The 18,392-nt window shown below is 43.9% G+C and overlaps 1 protein-coding gene across 1 annotated transcript in view; it reads left to right on the top strand.

The window, feature by feature from the left end:
• KDM3A (lysine demethylase 3A) overlaps positions 1-17,344 on the top strand; it is a 54,647-nt gene extending 37,303 nt beyond the window's left edge. Inside the window, exons 16-27 of the mRNA XM_082268785.1 lie at positions 1,013-1,140; positions 1,218-1,380; positions 1,524-1,693; positions 3,432-3,668; positions 6,486-6,657; positions 6,763-6,853; positions 8,040-8,170; positions 9,122-9,241; positions 9,335-9,474; positions 13,787-13,963; positions 14,076-14,210; positions 16,478-17,344. Of these exons, the coding sequence (XP_082124911.1) occupies positions 1,013-1,140; positions 1,218-1,380; positions 1,524-1,693; positions 3,432-3,668; positions 6,486-6,657; positions 6,763-6,853; positions 8,040-8,170; positions 9,122-9,241; positions 9,335-9,474; positions 13,787-13,963; positions 14,076-14,210; positions 16,478-16,558 (1,745 nt within the window). The 3' untranslated portion in view covers positions 16,559-17,344. The remainder of the gene's footprint in view (positions 1-1,012; positions 1,141-1,217; positions 1,381-1,523; positions 1,694-3,431; positions 3,669-6,485; positions 6,658-6,762; positions 6,854-8,039; positions 8,171-9,121; positions 9,242-9,334; positions 9,475-13,786; positions 13,964-14,075; positions 14,211-16,477) is intronic.
• The last annotated feature ends 1,048 nt before the right edge of the window (positions 17,345-18,392 follow it).

The raw sequence follows: 18,392 nt of genomic DNA, 5'->3' as shown, positions 1-18,392 counted from the left end.
AAGGCTTTGTTTATTTATGCTCCAGTGGACTATGGAGGACGCCACCTCTTTAGGACCCACTCGTGTCCAGGCTGGCTAATGTAGTCTGGCCTGGAAACATTTTCCAATACCAAGTGCTGCAGAATTAAAGGGGATAGGCGGAGTGCTGCCGGAGTACTCTTGATAGACTGAAGGAGAAGCAAGTTCAAAGGTGTATTCTTTCCATCAATCCAAGAACAGAGGTTTACGAAGTCTCAAAAGCTGAAGATGAGCTTAAAAAGTTTCTAAGATCTATTTGTTAGTCAGTTCACCATTACCAAAAAACTGCCTCATTTTTTGTGAACTAACCCTTTGCAGGGTGATGACTTTCTACTTTAAAAGTGATTCTGTGGGGATAACACTATATAAGCTGCCATTGCAAGCTCCTGGACTGTTTTCTCTCTTTCCATCGACCATTTGTTCAAGAGACCTTGGTCATTGGTATCGCTTGGGAATAAAGGAAGGGTCAGAAGAATAGACCTTGCTCTTGCACCTTTCAAAATCCGTAACCAGTTGCTGCTCCCAGGTTCACAAGGCATTAAAACAAACTGAGAAAATATGGGGGCTGCCATTGTTGACAGCTTGTAAAAATACAGGTTGCCGCTATCATGTGAGAAGATCTATAGCACATTGAGGCACTGACCTGGAACAAGTATGCAGATTTGGAGTTATTGTAATCTGACTTTCTGATCTTCTTCCTTGTTTCGGTTCAGTTGCTCAAAGTTTTGAAGTCAGACAGCTAGGAATCTATTATCAGATGGATACCTGCAATTGCTAGTTCTAGTAATTCTGTCAGTCATTTGTTAGATGTTGGTCCCTAGTTGACCTTTTTCCTGATGTGGATTTTTTCCGAAAATCTGACATTTATTGGCTAGCTCTGTCGGCATGGAAGGATCTGTAAAATGATTGACTACTAGCCCCAACTAGAGGTTGCTGATTTTTACACTGTAGTGATTTCGGTCTGTCTTTAGTGACCACTGTTTTTGTGTTTCAGCACTGTATGATGTGGGTGATGTAGTTCACTCTGTCAGAGGGAAGTGGGGAATAAAGTCAAATTGCCCGTGTTCCAATAGGAATCAAAAGCCTTTACCTAAACCAACTGTGAAAGAAGAGGTGAAACAGGTATGCAGTCCTATATTTATGTTGTGTACCTTATTTCTGCTTTTTGCTCTTACTTACCATTATGTATATAATTGCAGAGTTCTAGCACTGAAACTACAAATGGAACTCTACCTGAGCAGAGTAAGCCTTCCACACAAGATCCTTTACCCCCTAGTAGTAAACCGCCTTTATCTTCAGGCTCTGGTCCTTTAAGTTGGCTGACAAACCTTCCCAACACAAATGTCAACAAGGAAAACAAAGGTAGGAAGTGGTGTTCTTAGCTGTTTTTCTTTGACCTAGGGCGGTATGTGTGTAATTTGCCAGTGTGCTCAAGGAGCAGACAAATCTTTATTATGGGGATACATGCTTGGCTCTAATTTTAACAAGTGCTTTGTTTCCTACAGATAACCCATTCACTTCTATAGTGAAGACAGAAAGTAAAACACTACCCTCTTTTGCTAGTTTTGGAAAGCCAGCTGCCTCTCTACAGCCATTCAGCAGCTCCATTCTCTCTCCTATGAGCAGTAATAGCTCTGGCTTTTTACGGAATCTCCTCCATTCTTCCAGCATCAAGGTAAGGGCCTGTGTTCAGCATGTTTACGAATTGTTCACAAGTGGAGAACTGATAGATATGCGGGTTACAAATCTAGTAGAGATGCACCGAATTTTCTGCAGCTAAAACCTATTGGCCGAAAATGGTGTTTTCGGCATTTTTCAGATTGAGAAAAAGGTGCAGATTTAATGGTGCTAAAACTGGTTTCCACATGTCATGTGACTCAAATACCGCATCAAAAACATAACACAGGTGTGTTCATTGATGCATTCTTGCTGTGTTTTAATGCATTTCAATGGGGAGGTGTTTTTTTTTTTTTCTTCCAAAAATTCTGCAAGCAACGTTAACACGACGGAAGTGCAAGGGACCAGTGTGAAGACATGCATATCATTTTTAAGGGATGCATTTTTCTTGCTCTAAGGGTGCCGATAATGGCCAACAATAAATACATTTTTATTTAAATTCCTTCTATTAAAAAGTTGAATACAATCCTTTTATTTATTTTAAAAACGTTTTCATTTTCGGCCAGGTGCAGCCTGGATAGTTTGGTTTCAGCACCAAAATTTCCATCTGGTGTACCTCACACTATTCTAGATGCTTAGTGCTGTCCCTTTTTTAAATTCATTCTTTATTTGGGGCAGCCCAATATTTAGAAGACTTGGAGCTGATTTGAGCTGTTTGTAGTAGTAGATCTGTCTTTTAATCAATTGAGCACATATCTTCATTGCCGAATTGCAACATTTTTCTTAAGGGATGGCCTGCTTTGCTTTGCCCATGCAGTTGAAAGTAATAGGGTCACTTAACTTTCCCCATACCTAGCAGAATATTCTGGCATTATTTCCTTTGCTACCTTGCCAATCTGCTCATTTTCTTGGAGCGAATATAAATGTCCAGCCTTTTCTTGGTATGGAGGCACATTTAAATAGGTTGTAAACCTCAGAATTTATTTTTTTTTTTAAAAGTACACCTGAAAGACAAAACACATAATGAGCTAGTATGCATCACATACTAGCTCATTATGAAATACTTACCTAAGAACGAGGCCCCGTCCGCTCACCTCTCTCGTGGGTGACCTGTTCTGTCACCCTTTTCCGGGTTCGCGGCGTCTGCCCATCTGATTGACTGGACCCGCAATTATGTCGCGCATGCGCGTGGGAGCCGACGGTCACGGCACGGGGCTCTGAAGGAACGGCCCCAGCGGCCGTTCCTTCAGAGCGCATGCGCCAGTGATGTCACTGGCTGCATGTAAGGTAAATATCTCCTAAACGGTACATGTTTAGGAGATATTTACAGTACCTATATTTAAGCCTTATCATAGACTTACCTATAGGTACAACTTGCAGAGGAGGTTTACTTCCTCTTTAACTTGTTCCTCTTCTGAGTTGACAGCACTGGTGATCACTGGTAAGATTGATCACATGGGGCAGAGAGTGCCATGCCTTGTGTAAGCTCTGACAAGTCAGCTTGGAGGTAGAGCTTGTCTGGTTCTTTCATCTCCTGCTTCCGATTAGCGGGTGGGGGGGGGGGGTTGCACATGGCCAAGCTATGTTGATATTCTTCAACTTTTGGGGTGTCAAAAAATGTCATGTCTGGACACAATTTTGTTATCTTTCATTGTATCGTATTACATTATCATATACAGCTACTGAGTATGCTGACTGCTTCTGTAGTATTCTGCTGTTTAATGATAACAGATAATTTACATAGATGTTTGATTTTGTGAACACGGTCTTACTTGGAAATATGTTCTGTTCTGTAGCAAGAAAGCAGTGAGAAGAGCACTCCAAAGCTTCTCGATGACATCTTTGCATCACTGGTACAAACGAAACCCATGACCGAACCCACCAGAAGGCCACAGGGGCTTGCAGTCCAACCCAGCCTCATGGGATTCAATACACCGCACTATTGGTTGTGCGACAACAGATTGCTCTGTCTACAAGACCCCAGCAATAAAAGCAACTGGAATGTTTTCAGGGAGTGCTGGAAACAGGGCCAGGTAAGTGTCATATCTTCATGGCTATAGATCAGTGAAGTTACACTTGCTCTTTTTAGTACCCTGATGTTTTTGTTGTGAGGTTTTTTTGTTTTTTAATAGTTTTGAATTTTAAATTGGCTTATACTTTTCTCCTAACCACTTGACCTCGGGAAGATTTACCCCCCCCCCCCCCTCAGGACCAGGCCATTTTTTTATTTTTTTTTGCTATGCGAAACTGTTAATTTAACTTACTAATGCGCGGTCATGCAGCGCTGTACAGCATTTACATTTTATGTTTTCCCACAAATGGAGCCTTCTTTTGGTGGTATTTGATCACCTGTGGTTTTTTTTTTTTTTGTGCTATAAACGAAAAAAAGATTGACAATTTCTGAAAAAAACATTTTTTTATAAAACATCCAATACATTTTTTAAAATTGAATTTCTTCATTAATTTAGACCAATATGTATTCTGCTACATATTTATTTTTTTGGTTGATAAAACAAATCCCAATAAGCATATATTGGTTTGCGCAAAAATTATAGCATCTACAAACTATAGTATTAAATACTGGAATTTTTTATTTATTTTTTATACTAGTAAAGGCGGCAATCTGTGACTTATAGCGGGACTGCCATATTGTGGTGGACAATCTTGACACTTCATGGAAATCAGTGACACCAGTGCAAAAAATATACACGGTCATTGTACTAATGACACTGGCTGGGAATGGGTTAAACATCAAAAGGTTAAATGTGTGCCTAACCAGTATTTTGTGTTTATAATGTGTGTTTTTGCTAAGGGATGTGCTGGATTTTATTCCCTGCTTTGCAGGGAAACAAAATCCAGCACATCCATGCTGACATGACAGAGCTTTGCTTTGTTTGCATAGGCAGAGCTCTGTTCTGTCATTCTCCCCATCAGTTGGTGCCAGCAGACATCCATTGGCTGTGGCAGTCACTGATTGGCTTCTGCTGTAACTAACCACAGCAGAATCAGTGCGCACGCCCCCCCTACCTGATGATCTGCCACAGGAGTTCCACTTTGCCACTGTATAATGGCCTCATGTGGTCAGCAAGTGGTTAACTAATGCCTAGTGGCTGTTAAACTTTTGGAGAGTTGTAAGTTTCAAGAATAGAGGAAAATTAGGGATATTAGTAAGGCACTTTAGACCAGTTTGCCCAGTGCTGGTTGCAATAAAGATAGTGTGCAGCATCAGAGTTTTGTCTAGCACAGAATCATTTTTGTGCCTATGAAGAACTGCCTTAGCTTTGCACAAATATTGGATCTTAAACTGCTTGAGGAAAAATCTGACGCTTCACAGCAGCCAGTTGGATGCAAATAGTCATCGCGTTACTCAAATAAATGTGGCGTCCATGGGTTATGTAAAACCGCTTTTGCTGGTTGCACAGATGGACACTCATGGTGTGAAAACCTCACCATATTAACCGCTTGCCGACCGCCGCATGTAGATATACTGCGGCGGTCAGCCCCTCACAGGCAAAGTGACGTGTATATATACGTCACTAGCCTGTGAGGCTCTGGGGAGCTCCCGCTGGCTGCGAGCGGTCACGGACCCCCCGCGCGTGTGACCGGCGGACCCGATGTCCGCCGTTTACTCTGCGATCGTCGGGGGAGAGGGAGAAAGGCAGGCAGCTAGTGTAAACAAGCTGCCTGTCATTCTCCCCTGTGTAGAAACACTGATCATACTGTTCTACTATGTAGGACCGTTGATCAGTGTAACTACAGCTCAACAGACAGCCAATCACAGTTAGAATCCCGCCCCTAGGGACACACACAGCCCCTCCCTCTCAAAGTTAACCCCTTCACTGCCAGTGTATTTTTACAGTAACAGTGCATATGTATAGCACTGATTACTGTAGAAATGTCACTGGTAACCCCAAAAGTGTCAAAAATGTCAGTCAAGGGTCCGATCTGTCCGCCCCAATGTCGCAGTACCGCAAAAAAAATCGCAGATCGCCGCCATTATGCGTTAAAAAAAAATGACAAATCTTTCCCTTTGTTAGTAAACGCAATAACTTTTGCGCAAACCAATCAAAATACGCTTTTTGCGATTTTTACCAAACATATGTAGCATAAAACAAATTGTCCGAAAATGTTAAATTTTGATTTTTACTTTTTTTTGGGGGGGGGGAATTTCATATAAAAAAAATGTGAAAAATATTGTTATTTTTGCAAAATTGACGCTCTTTTTTTGTTTATAGCGCGTGATCAAAAAATCGCACAGGTGATCAAATGGCACCAAAAGAAAGCTCTGTGGGGAAAAAAAGGCCGTCAAATTTTTTTAGGTACAGCGTCGCACGACCGCGCAATTGTCCGTTAAAGTCACGCAGTGCCGAATCGCAAAATACCCCCTGGTCTTTTAGCAGCCAAATCCTCCGGGGCTTAAGTGGTTAATGTTGGCTATTAAAGGATTCAGACTGGAGCTGTGACTTTTTGAATGGTGCAAGGAAAAAAAATGCACCCACTGTGTATAAGGGAGCTAACGAACGTGCATATTTTTGCTGTTCTCTTGCATCAGCTGTCATCCAGCAATGCCTGAGTGATGTCTGTAGAGTTCAGTGAGCCCTACAGGCTGCCTAAGGCTATGGCTACACAGGTGATTAAATCCTACTGAGGAAGTTAACCGCTTGTTGGGAAATCTCCTGAATTTCAGTACCCTAAATTGTGTGAGTGTACAGTAATCTACCCCATTCTTTGAAACCAGAATAGCAGTTTCAAAGTGAACAATACATTAACCCTTTACCTTCAATGACAGGTGTGATGCTTCTCTCTTACAAAACCATTTTTTTTTCCAACATTGTTTTGTTCTCTTCTAGCCTGTGATGGTATCTGGAGTTCACAATAAATTGAACGGTGAGCTTTGGAGGCCGGAGTCTTTCAGGATAGAGTTTGGTGAGCAGGAGGTTGACTTGGTGAACTGCAGAACCAACGACATCATCACAGGAGCCACTGTTGGTGATTTCTGGGATGGCTTTGAAGATATATCCAGTATGTAGGATTTTGTCCCTTCCAATTAAGAATCATTTCAACAAATTTGATTGGCTATTCGGTTTTATAACAATCTGTGCTCTTCATATTCCTTTTTATTTACAGAACGCCTTAAAAATGACCAAGGGGAGGCGATGGTGCTGAAGTTAAAAGATTGGCCTCCTGGTGAAGATTTCCGAGATATGATGCTCTCTCGGTAGGTTATTCCAGGTTTTTTCAACCTGGGTGTGCAGGCACCCCGGGGTGCCCTACCAATTCTTCGGGGGCACCTTGGCAAAATGCCTTAAAATTGCCCCAATGTACAAGCCAGTGGGGAGGATCAAGCCTGCTTTTTTTTTTTATATACATTGCCACAGGTTTTCTTTTGTGTAACGTTACAATCTTGGGCACTGTCTGGGCCAGTTACCAGCATCCTAACTACTACTGAAGTCGTCGGTTGATATGGGGGGACGTCTGGCACCAGCACAGCATCATTGTTTCACATCCTGACCCTCTGTCAGCAATAACCTCACGTTCACTGCGTGGTGAAGAGAAAAAAAGGGGGAACACACAGTACCAGTGGGAAAAAGTGTATTTTTGCTTTGCAAGAATAGATCATCTCCAATATTTGGTATCCTACATGTGTGGATGCTGCTGCATTATTTAAAAATATTAGGAGTGCCTCGAAATTGTGCATAATTGGAAAAAAGTTGAGAAGCACTGGGTTATTAAATATTCTACTGTTCAATTTTTGTAGTTTGCCAATCTTAATAGTAGTAGAGGCTTATTTACCATGGGAGAGAAGTCTACAGCTGATAATGCTTTCCTCAAACATTATTCAGTATTGTCTGTTTATGGGCTGATAAGAGCCAGTAAGGTTATGTGAACCCAAATGTAGGGGTATATCCATCATAGAAATCAGTAGTATTGGTGGCTTGGATTATCCTACCATGTCATGTGATTTCCTCAGCTGTCATCCAGTAGCAGCTGGAGAGGAGAGACAACGGATGCGCCCTTGAAACCTATGGGTTACATTACTGCTTCAGGCATAACCAGCTCCTGTTGGGGTACTTTCTCCTCTCCCCTGCATTGCTGCTGTATGACATAGGGAATCACGTGACTGGATCGGCCTGAAAATAGGCAAGTATACACATTTCTTACACAGGTAAGCATAGGTGTTAGGAGAGGGGAAAGGGACAGTTTTAGGAGTAGTCAGGGTTAATGCGTAATTCTGCTTTTGTCAATGTTTGGTAACTCAGTATACCTAAAATAATAGAGGCTTTCAAAAAATAGGTGTAATAAATATGGAATACGGCTTGCTGTTTTTAAATTATTTTAAAAAAAAAAAACAATCTTCATTTGTTTGTTTGGTAGGTTAATGGAAAGGTAATCTTTTTTTGCAGGTTTGAGGATCTCATGAACAACATCCCATTGCCCGAATACACTAGAAGGGAAGGCAGGCTAAATCTCGCCTCTCGGCTTCCATCATACTTTGTGCGCCCTGATCTCGGACCCAAAATGTACAATGCTTATGGTAAGCATGCTCATGAGCTTGTGTCCATTACAGTAGCTAGTATACTAATCAGGAAATGTAGGATGCTCTGTTTTGATAACTTGCTGAAGTTGAGTTGAATGGTTTTTGTTCTGGGATTACTTGCTGTCTTTCGGTTAACATCACTTTTTTACATACAGTATACAACAGTACAAAGTCTGTCAAGCGTGATTGAAAACCGTTGACACATTTTTTCTATTTCTTTTGAAAAAGGATGTTTTAAATCCACTTCTAAATTACATCCATTGCTAAATTAAGCTTCTATTTTTTAAAGGCCTCACATCCTTCAGAATGCAGCTTTAACCCCTTTGCGCCTGCGCTATAGCCGAATGACTGCTACAGCGCGGCCGCAATTTGCATATGACCTGGCTCGCGTTGCCCCCTGCGGGACACATTAGCAGTGATCTGCGATTTCTGCTCCTTTGGACGCAGCCGATCACGGATCAGGTGAAGAGCCAATCATCATGGCTCTTTACCATGTGATGAGCTGTGTCCAATCCCAACTGATCACAGATGGAAACTGCATCTTCCCCTCATGCGTACAGGGCATGAGTGCCAAAAACCCTGGTAAATCCACACAGGGGATATCTGCACTGACAATTGGGGCACTGATTATCAGTGCAGCCCCAACACTGCCCACTAGTGCTGCAAATCTGTAGCAGTCAGTGAAGGAGAAATTACTTATTTAAAACAAACTTTTTTTTTTTTTTTTCCTTTTCGTTTGTTTAGCAAAAAATTAAAAACCCAGTGGCGATGTGTCAAAATAAAAAAAAAAAAATATATATATATAATAACACACACACATATTATCACCAAGATAAAGTTTAGAAAGAGATGCGATATGTGGATATCGCTTATGTGAACATTACTTTTTTTTTTTTTTTTTTTTGGTTACTGCTTGGATATAATTATGCTTATGTATTTTTGCAATAGGTTTACTTACACCAGAGGACCGAAAGTATGGGACAACCAACCTCCACCTTGATGTGTCTGATGCAGCCAATGTTATGGTATATGTGGGAATCCCAAAGGACGAGGGGGATCAGGAGCAAGGTAGGCTGATTTTATTTTTTTTTGGCTTAGTCTGATTTCGTAAGCGTTCCAAAGCTGGACACTAATTATCAACATTGATTCCTAATGCAACAGAAGTGCTGAGGACTGTTCAAGAGGGAGATGCTGATGAACTGACCATTAAGCGCTTTGTGGAGTTCAAAGAGAAGCCCGGAGCTTTATGGCACATCTATGCAGCAAAGGACACTGAGAAGATCCGGCAGTTCTTAAAAAAGGTAATGTGCCTATTACACTGTGTTTAGTGGACTAATGTTTAAAGCTGCTGTAAAACAGTTAAGTACTAGCACTAAAATAGAGATGGACCTCTGTTCTCATACAGAGCGCAGTGGTCTGACATACACCTTCCTCAATTAAGCCGTTGTGCTCTGAGAGAGCAGAGATCCAATTCTGTAAGCCGATGCTGGTTAGTCCAGTAACCTAATTCCAATGGCTGTATGTGGCTTCACGGAAATGGACCTTATTCCATCTGCTACATACTGTATGCACTAATGCTTCATGTTGGGAGTGCACTCAGCACTGTGACAAAGTTTTTGCCAACAACTTCCATTCACACAGTGATGATCAGGAGATGGTAGGAATGGGCTCCTGATAAATGTAACAGCCAATCAAATGATAAGGAAGCTAATATAACTCTGGTTGTAAAACTTCCTATAGCCAGCAGGAAAGGTTTAAACGCCAACAATAAAAAAAAAAAAAATTCTCGCTCGTTCATTGACGGACACAGCTCTTGATCTTTTTAACCATTGCGTTATACTGCCCCCTATTTCTGGGGAATAAAATTCTGGCTACACCCATGGGCAGTCCCAGGGGGTATTCTCCCTCTCTCTGCTATAGGTGCTGTTTTTTTTTTTTTTTTTGTTTTTTTTTGCCCTAGTCAGGAGTAAGGACTTAGTTCCTTGCTGGGATCTTTGGTCTTGGCAATGTTTTTTCTTTTTAGATAGAATTTTTTTTTTTTCTCCTGGATTTTTTTTCCTGTGCGTTCTACAATCAACTGCCGGACTGGATGACGGACTGAATAATCTAGATCCAGTGGTCACCCCAGTCACCCCAGTCAGGCCAGCGAGCGCGCACACACCTCAGCGATCGCTAGGTTGGCCGTGACATCGCCTCACCGGACGGGGGCTTGCCTGCGAGTTAAATGCCTCTCGAGGTCTTGTACAACCGGGTCTCGGCCCGAGTCGCAGTGTCCTTCCTGGCCGACAGCCACCCCTTTTCGACTGAGAGGCGGTTCTGTCTGGAGTGGTGCTCACCTGGTTCCTGGTATGGTAAGTAACCGCCCTCCTCTCCCCCTGGAAGGTTTTGGGGTGGGCATAGGGAGGGTAGGACTCCTGGGTTCCCCTCCTTCCTGTTAGGCACCCCTCTCATTGGTCTGATGGTCCCTGTGGGCCATCTCACTGACGATGTGTGGGGGGGGGGGGGGGCAATTCCACCGCCTAGGGTGGGGGCAGGGTGCTGTGCTGGCAATGGGCAGGGGGGGGCTGCACCTGGTGGGGGCTCCTGCCTGTGCTGTTTTCTGAGGTCTAGGGATCCCTCCTGGGAGCCTCGTGTTGCTGCACGGGCCGCCAATTTGTCTGTATAATCTGGCCGCTGTTTTTCGGTGGTTTTCCATTTAAAAATAGTGGTGGCCACGACAGTGGAGCCTTCTGGGTGGCGATTTTGGCGGTGAGAGCCCCTCCTCTCCTGGTACTGACTCCTGGATCTTTTCATTTCCTGACCTCGGTTCGTGCAGATTCTCCTGGTAGCTGCGGTGCCTGGTTTCTGCAAGGTGGGGAGTCTGGTGGGGTCCTCTCCCTCTCTACTGAGAATTGATTGGTGCTCTGTGGCTGGCAACCGGGTGGGCTGCCAGAGCAGTTGGGGTTGTCCCTTTGCAGTGTTTTACTCTTTACATTTTTTTTGATGGGGTCCCCATGGTGACTTATGGAGTCTTTGGAGCACATCTCCCCTCTGAGGCTTCGGGGCCCTCCAGGTCCCATCCATCGATGCACTGATGGCATTCCTGGGATCTTTGGAGAGCCCCCTTCCTCTTCTGTCTCAGATCCTGAAGCTCCCCTAGTGGCTCACTGCTCTCGTTTGGCAGTGGGTTGCTTGTTTGTTGCTACTCTGGATGGACATCATAAAAGGTCTCGCAGGGGGGAAGAGTACCTTTCTTCCGCAGGCTACTAAGCGCAAGGACCCTCGTAGACGTGGGCCCTCCTTCTTGGCTCATAAGAAGTTTCGTCCCTCAGGGTCGACTGACAAGGGATCAAAGCCCTTCGGGGCCTCCTCTAGAGGCTTCTCCAGACACGCGGACAAGGCCCCTTCAGCATGAAGGTGCACCCTCACCCGTGTCTAGAGTGGGGGAGGTCTTCGCTGGCTCCTGGACCAGTGGACTCCCCTGGTATCAGTCGGGTGGGTCCACAAAGTCATTCGGTCCGGCTACAAGATGGAGTTTCGTTCTTACCCGGTAAGATTCTTCCTTCCAGCGTGCGACTGTCCTCGGTCTGTTTTACAGGCTGTTTTTGGGACAGTGCAAGACTTTAAAGGGGGATGCTCCTAATTCCGACTTCGGAACGTCTTCAGGGGTTTTACTCAAACATGTTTACAGTCTCTAGGAAGGCAAGGTGTGTCAAATTCTGGACCTTAAGGCACTAAACCGATTTGTGCGGGTGCAGAAGTTCAGAATAGTCTGTTTGCATGGTGGTGGCTTCCCTGCATCGGGGATTTTTGGACCAAGGGGAGTGGTCCTTTTATCCGGAGGTTTCACCAGTTGTGTCTCCGGTGGGGCACCCTCGAGGTGGATCTGTTGGTGTCCTGGCTCAAAAGAAAGGTGCAGAGGTTTGTGGCTCGGTCACGGGATCCTCTGGCGGACGCCACCAATGCGCTGGTGACCCCGTGGGGTCAGTGTCTGATTTATGCCTTCCCTCTTCTCAAGCGTCAGCCAAGACTTCTATGCAGGATCAAGGCAGAAGGGATTCCGGTCTTTTTAGTTTCCCAGGACTTGGCTTGGTACGCCGATCTGGTGCAGCTGGTCACCGACATTCCTTGGAACCTTCCCCTCAGGCAGGATTGCTGGTCCAAGGACCAATCTTCCCTCCTGCTTTAGTCGCTGGCTTTGCTGTTGAATGCCAGGTGCAGATAGGTTTGTCTGAGTCTGTAGTTCCTATACGGTTAAAGGCTAGGAAATCTACTAGGAAGATCTACTATCGTACGTGGAAGAGGTACATTGCGTAGTTTGAGTCTTTTTTTTTTTTTTTTTTTTTTTTTTTTCCTTGGGTGGCTTGGATCTTGACCTTCCTTCAAAGGGGGGGTTGAGCAGAAACTGGCCTTGCGTACCATCAAGGGTCTGGTGTTGGTTTTAGCGGTCTTCTTTCAATGGCACTTGGCCCCACACACTCCCTGGTGTGTACTTTTCTTCAGGGAGTTAGGCACTTGACCCCTCAAGTGCAGTTGCTGCCTTGGGACCTCGATTTGGTGCTCTCGGCCCTTCAGAAGCCTCCTTTTGAGAATTGTCAGGAGATTCCCTTGCTTATGCTGTCCCAGAAGCTGGCCTTTTTGGTGGCTTTCACCTCTGCGCGCAGAGTGTCAGAATGGGCGGCGTTGCCGTGTCCTTCACCTTGTTGGTTCACAGTGATGAAGTGGTTCTTCCCTGTCCGTTGTCCCTTCCTCAGGTTGTCTGATTTTCATTTGAATGAAGACCTTGTTACCTTCCCTGTGTTCCAGGCCAAAACATCCGAAGGAAATTGCTTTGCATGCCTTGGATGTGGTCCGGGCGATTAGGGTGTACCTGGCAGCTACAGAGTCTTTTAGGAAGTCAGACTCCTTATTTGTGCTTACGGGTGGGCCTCGGAAAGGGTTGTCCGCTTCCTCTGCGACCATTTTCAGATGGATCAGACAGACGGTGATTCAAGCCTATTCCATCAAGGGTCAGGTTCCTCCTTTCCTTGTCAAGGCACACGCTACTAGGGCACTCAGTGCCTCCTGGGCCTGCCGTCATCAGGCGTTAGTGACGCAGGTTTGCAAGGCGGCCACCAGGTTGTCGGTGCACACTTTCACAAAGTTCTATAAAGTGGATGCGTTCTTTGGCTGCAAAGTTTTGTAGGCTGCTGTTTAGAGGACCTGGTCCTCTTTGAGGGTGTATTTTGTTTTTTTTGTTTTTTCGGGTGGGCTCCAGTTGTTTTGGTTGAGCCCCTGTTTATCTGGTTGGCTATAGTTTAGCCTTGGGAATTTCTTTTTCGCTGTTCCCACTCATGTTAAACACTGTTTTGGGACGTCCCAATGGTTAAGATCAGGACCTGTCCACCAATGAACATCAGAGAAATGGAGTTTGCGGTAAGTCAAAAATCCTATTTTTCTTATGTGGTGAGTAAGAAACGTGAGGCACTTTTTTTTTTTTTTTTTTTTTTTTTTTTTTTTGTGGGCTGGCATGTAAAGCTGCTGTTTTTTAAATGCAATTAAGTACTAGAAATTCAACAAAAAAAAAAAATGGACTTTATTATTCCTAGCTTAAATGATACCATGTTAAGTTGATAACTTGTGCTGTTTCTAAAGGTGGCAGAGGAGCAGGGTCAGGAGAACCCCGCAGATCATGATCCAATCCACGATCAGAGCTGGTATCTAGACAGCATTCTGAGGAAGAGGCTTCTCCAGGAACACGGGGTTCAGGGCTGGGCCATTGTGCAGTTCCTGGGAGATGTAGTCTTCATTCCAGCTGGAGCCCCTCATCAGGTAATGTAATCTTTTGCTGGTCCTATTTTCTTTGCCTGTGAAATGCTGATGTCTTTACAGATGTTGGGATTGTTATGGTTTCTGATTCCTTTTATCGCTTTTCTCATTTTAGGTGCACAACTTGTACAGCTGTATAAAAGTTGCAGAAGACTTTGTATCTCCGGAGCACGTTAAGCACTGTTTCTGGCTGACTCAGGAATTCCGCTATCTTTCCCACACACATACAAACCATGAGGACAAGCTGCAGGTATGAGAGGCTTTCCAATGTTGTCTGTTATTTGTAGGGTGGTTTCCATACCTCAAAACTAGAATGGCCACAAACCTTTTTAAACGCATGCGATTTTGTAATGTTTTTGGAATGCATACTCATATTCTGGCAGGTACTTTTTCGGGCAGTGTTCAGATTTTGTAGGATATGCTCATTTTTAAAATTATAGCAAAATTATATAATGAAATCTAATGGCTGCACTCAACCTATTTGTATGTGATAGAGATGTGTTAACGAAACAGATTGTGCAGTATCATGTGCTGTGAAGAAATAGCAATATATAGAATAGTGTAAAATTAACAGTATATAAATTGATTGCAAAGCCCAAGTGATTGGTGTCAATTGCTAAATGAATATATACATTTTACACAAACTTGAATAATAAACCAAAAAAAATCAATATAGTGCAAAGTAACTCGTAACCAAATGAACGAGAAGTCCCAACAATAAAAAAATTGTGAACCACTGCAAACAGTCCAAAATCAATGGAAAGGCTGAAGACTTCTATATTGGTGCTTCTTCTGATAGCAACACCTCCACCAAATAGCGGGATCACCCAGTGATTTACCAGATATGGTGGACCCCTAAATTATAGGGGGTCAATGAAGACCTTTCTCATAGATATATGCCAGGGTTAGTAGTCGGTTCTCACAGTATTCATCCAACCGGATTTTGAAAATTACTGGTGGAATTCCCAAAGATCTGTACTATGAAATTCCATAGGTGGTGTGTTTTTTGTTTTGCAAGAGCTACTGACAGTTGAAGTCCCTCTCAAATTAGTTACGGTTTGAATGACCAGCCAATATCGGTGGTCATTTGGGATATTCCTGTAAACTTAGTACAAAGTAACTGATGCAGTTTTATCTGTGTTGCGTTTAAAAAAATAATCTTCCTGTTGTAACAATTTTTTATTTTTTTTAGTCCGTATTTAGTCCGTAAGTGACACCACACTAACATCTTCACTGTGGCTCCTTTTTGGTGCTGGTCTTCCGAATATCTTTATTGGCCAGCTTGAAATGCTGTATTTCCTGTGCATGAGCAAGAGTTGGTTATTCCGGCACACAGACTATGCTGACGATGTAATCTGATCTGCACAGCTCGGTTTTCTTCAGTTCCAATTTCATTGAACAAACTGAGGATAAAAGCGGATTGGTTGCCACGCACAGCTGCTCCAGATTTTATCTCCTCTAGCTTTGATATACATTATATTGTCAAAAGTATTGGAACGCCTCAAAGTTTAATGGCATCCCAGTCTTAGTCAGTAGGGTTCAATATTGAGTTGGCCCACCCTTTGCAGCTATAACAGCTTCAACTCTTCTGGGAAGGCTGTCCACAAGGTTTAGGAGTGTGTCTATGGGCATGTTTGACCTGATGTTGGTGTAGAAGGCCTGGCTCGCAGTCTCCGCTGTAATTCATCCTAAAAGTGTTCTATCAGGTTAAGATTTGGACTCTGTGCAGGCCAGTCAAGTCCCTCAAACTCGCTCATTCATGTCTTTATGGACCTTGCTTTTAGCACTGTTGGGCAGTCATATTGGAACAGGAAGGGGTCATCTCCAAACTGTTCCCACAAAGTTGGGAGCATGACCTTTTCAAAAATGTCTTGGTATGCTGACGCCTTAAGAGTTCCCTTCACAGGAGCTAAGGGGCCAAGCCCAACCCGCCCCCCCACCACCAAATTATTTGGACCAGTCCACAAAGCAAGGTCCAGAAAGACATGTGGTGGAGGAACTTGACTGGCCTGCACCGAGTCTGACCCGATGGAACACTTTTGAGATGAATTAGAGCAGAGACTGGGAGCCAGGCCTTCTAGTCCATAATCGGTGCCTGTCCTCACAAATGCGCTTCTGAAAGAACGGTCAAGCATTCCCATAGACACTCCTAAACCTTGTGGACAGCCTTCCCAGAAGAGTTGAAGCAGTTATAGCTGCAAGGGGTGGGCCAACTCCATACTAAACCCTACAGACTAAGACGCCATTAATGTTCATGTGCATGTAAAGGCAGGTGTCCCAATACTTTTGACAATATACTGTATTTTCCCCTGTTGTGTTTATAGTAATACTTTATATCAATCACTGGGCAAGCTTGGTAAATGGGTTTTGTAAGGCAGTACTACCATGAGAAAACACATCCAGAGTGCCCTGGGATTTACTGGGGCGGTTCAGAAACTGGTCAATGTAACTTTAGGTAGATTTTATTGGTGCCTTTAAAATATTTTCTGTAATTTTGCAAATCCTTTGCATACACAGGTGAAGAACGTCATCTACCACGCAGTGAAAGATGCAGTGGCAGTACTGAAAGCAAATGAAGCCAGTCTCGGGAAAGTTTAACAACTTTGGCCTGCATTCTGTACATCGAATGGACTTCCTGTGGCAGCTGACCTATGCCTATCTATAGCTCTGAGGCTTACCTCGTCACAGCACGTTCCCAGTACGGGCTTAAAGGAAGTGTTTACAATCCCTGGAATAGTTTGGAGATTGCAAAACAGACACATAGACACTAGATAACGGTTCCGCTTTTCTTGGAGTTCCATTGTCTTACTGCCGATAAGAACTTTTCTCAGCTGAGGTGTGAGACCAGAAGACCTACAAGTCGGAAAACCAAAACACTTTTTTTAGACTGTACAAAATATACCTCTCGTTTTTGGAGTCGCTCCAAAGACACCCTGTAAATTTGATTTAAATATCCTTTTTCCCCCTCTTAATATTTTGTGGGCCTATAGGGAAGTTTCTTATAGAAGGGTTTTTTTTTTCCTTTGTTTTTATGTTTTCTCAAGTTTTTTAAATGAATACTATTGTAGCCATGATGCTCTGCTAGAATGCGTGTTCTAAGTAAAATGTAAATAAGCAGGCTCTTATAATTTTACATTGATTTAGAACTAGCACTGATGTGCCTGGATTTATGTATTGAATTGATTTAGACCTATTTTGTTCAAATGTATTTCTTTAATTTAATTAACATTTCCTTTTTGGATTATTTACTTTGACCATTCAGAAGAAGGAAGGGTGGGGAAATGGGCAAGCGACCTGGACAGTTACCAGGTCATGGAGTACATTGTAATTTTTTTATTACTTCAGTACTTAAAAACAAGGAAAATAAAACAGATATTTGTGTTCGTGTTTTGTAGATTTCGCTTTGCTTTATCTTCAAATTGCTTGGTATTTTACTGTTCGATCAAATTGTACCCTTAGATCTACAGTGCATTTAAAATATCTAAAGATAAACAGTATATGTAGGGGGAAGAGGAACAATTTTTCCTCTAACTGGTCACATGACAAGTGCCAAGACACTAATAAAATTTGCTAAATGGGCTGGAGGGGTTGATTAGCCAGAACTGGCTTGGTGGCAGAAAGGTCCACATTTTAACAAACTTTCTGATACTGCAGCAGGATGGGATAAAAAAGCTAAACTGCATTTCTCTTTCGTTCATTGACGGACACAGCTCCTGACCATTGGGTTATACTTCCCCCTACAGGAGTAGGACACTAGGCAGAAAGTCTGGCTTCGTCTATGGGGGTATACTCCCTCTCTGCTATAAGGTACTCAGTTTTTCTGCCTAGTCAGGAGTAAGGACCTAGTTCCTTGCTGGGATCTAGCAGTTTTTTTCTTTCTAAATTGATTTTGTGAGATCTGTAATTAACTGCCGGACTGGGCTCCGGGCTGGATAATCTAGATCCAGTGGTCACCCACAGTCTGGCCAAAAAGAGCGTGCAGACCTCACCTCTGCGCTAGGTCGGCTGCGACATAGCCCCACCGGACGGGTGCTGGCCTGTGAGTTAAACTCCTCGCGAGGGCGCATACGACCAGGTCTCGGCCCGAGTCGCAGCATTCCTCCTGGCCAAGGCCCCCCCCCATTTCGATGGCGAGGGTTCTATCTGAAGCGGTGCCCATCTGGTTTCTGGTATGGTGAGTAGCTGTCGTCCCCGCCCCACCCCCCCCCCCCCCCCCCCTTGAGGGTTTTGGGGTGGACGTGGGGCCCCTCCTTGGGATGGTCGGACTCCCAGGTTCTCCTCCTTCCCGTCAGGCACCCCCCTTCATCTGTCCCCTCCCCCTCTTCTTATGCTAAGTCTGTCTGTGTGGGTGGTCTGGTCCATCTCCTGGGGTGGGGGCAGGGCGTCATGCTGTACAATCGGCTGTTGATGCCACCTGGTCGTCGGTGCACAC

Source organism: Pelophylax lessonae (genome assembly GCF_965119305.1).
Source record: "Pelophylax lessonae genome assembly, chromosome: 1".
Lineage (NCBI taxonomy): Eukaryota > Metazoa > Chordata > Amphibia > Anura > Ranidae > Pelophylax > Pelophylax lessonae.
The sequence above is the reverse complement of the archived record's forward strand: the minus strand, read 5'-3'. Positions and strand labels throughout refer to the sequence as shown.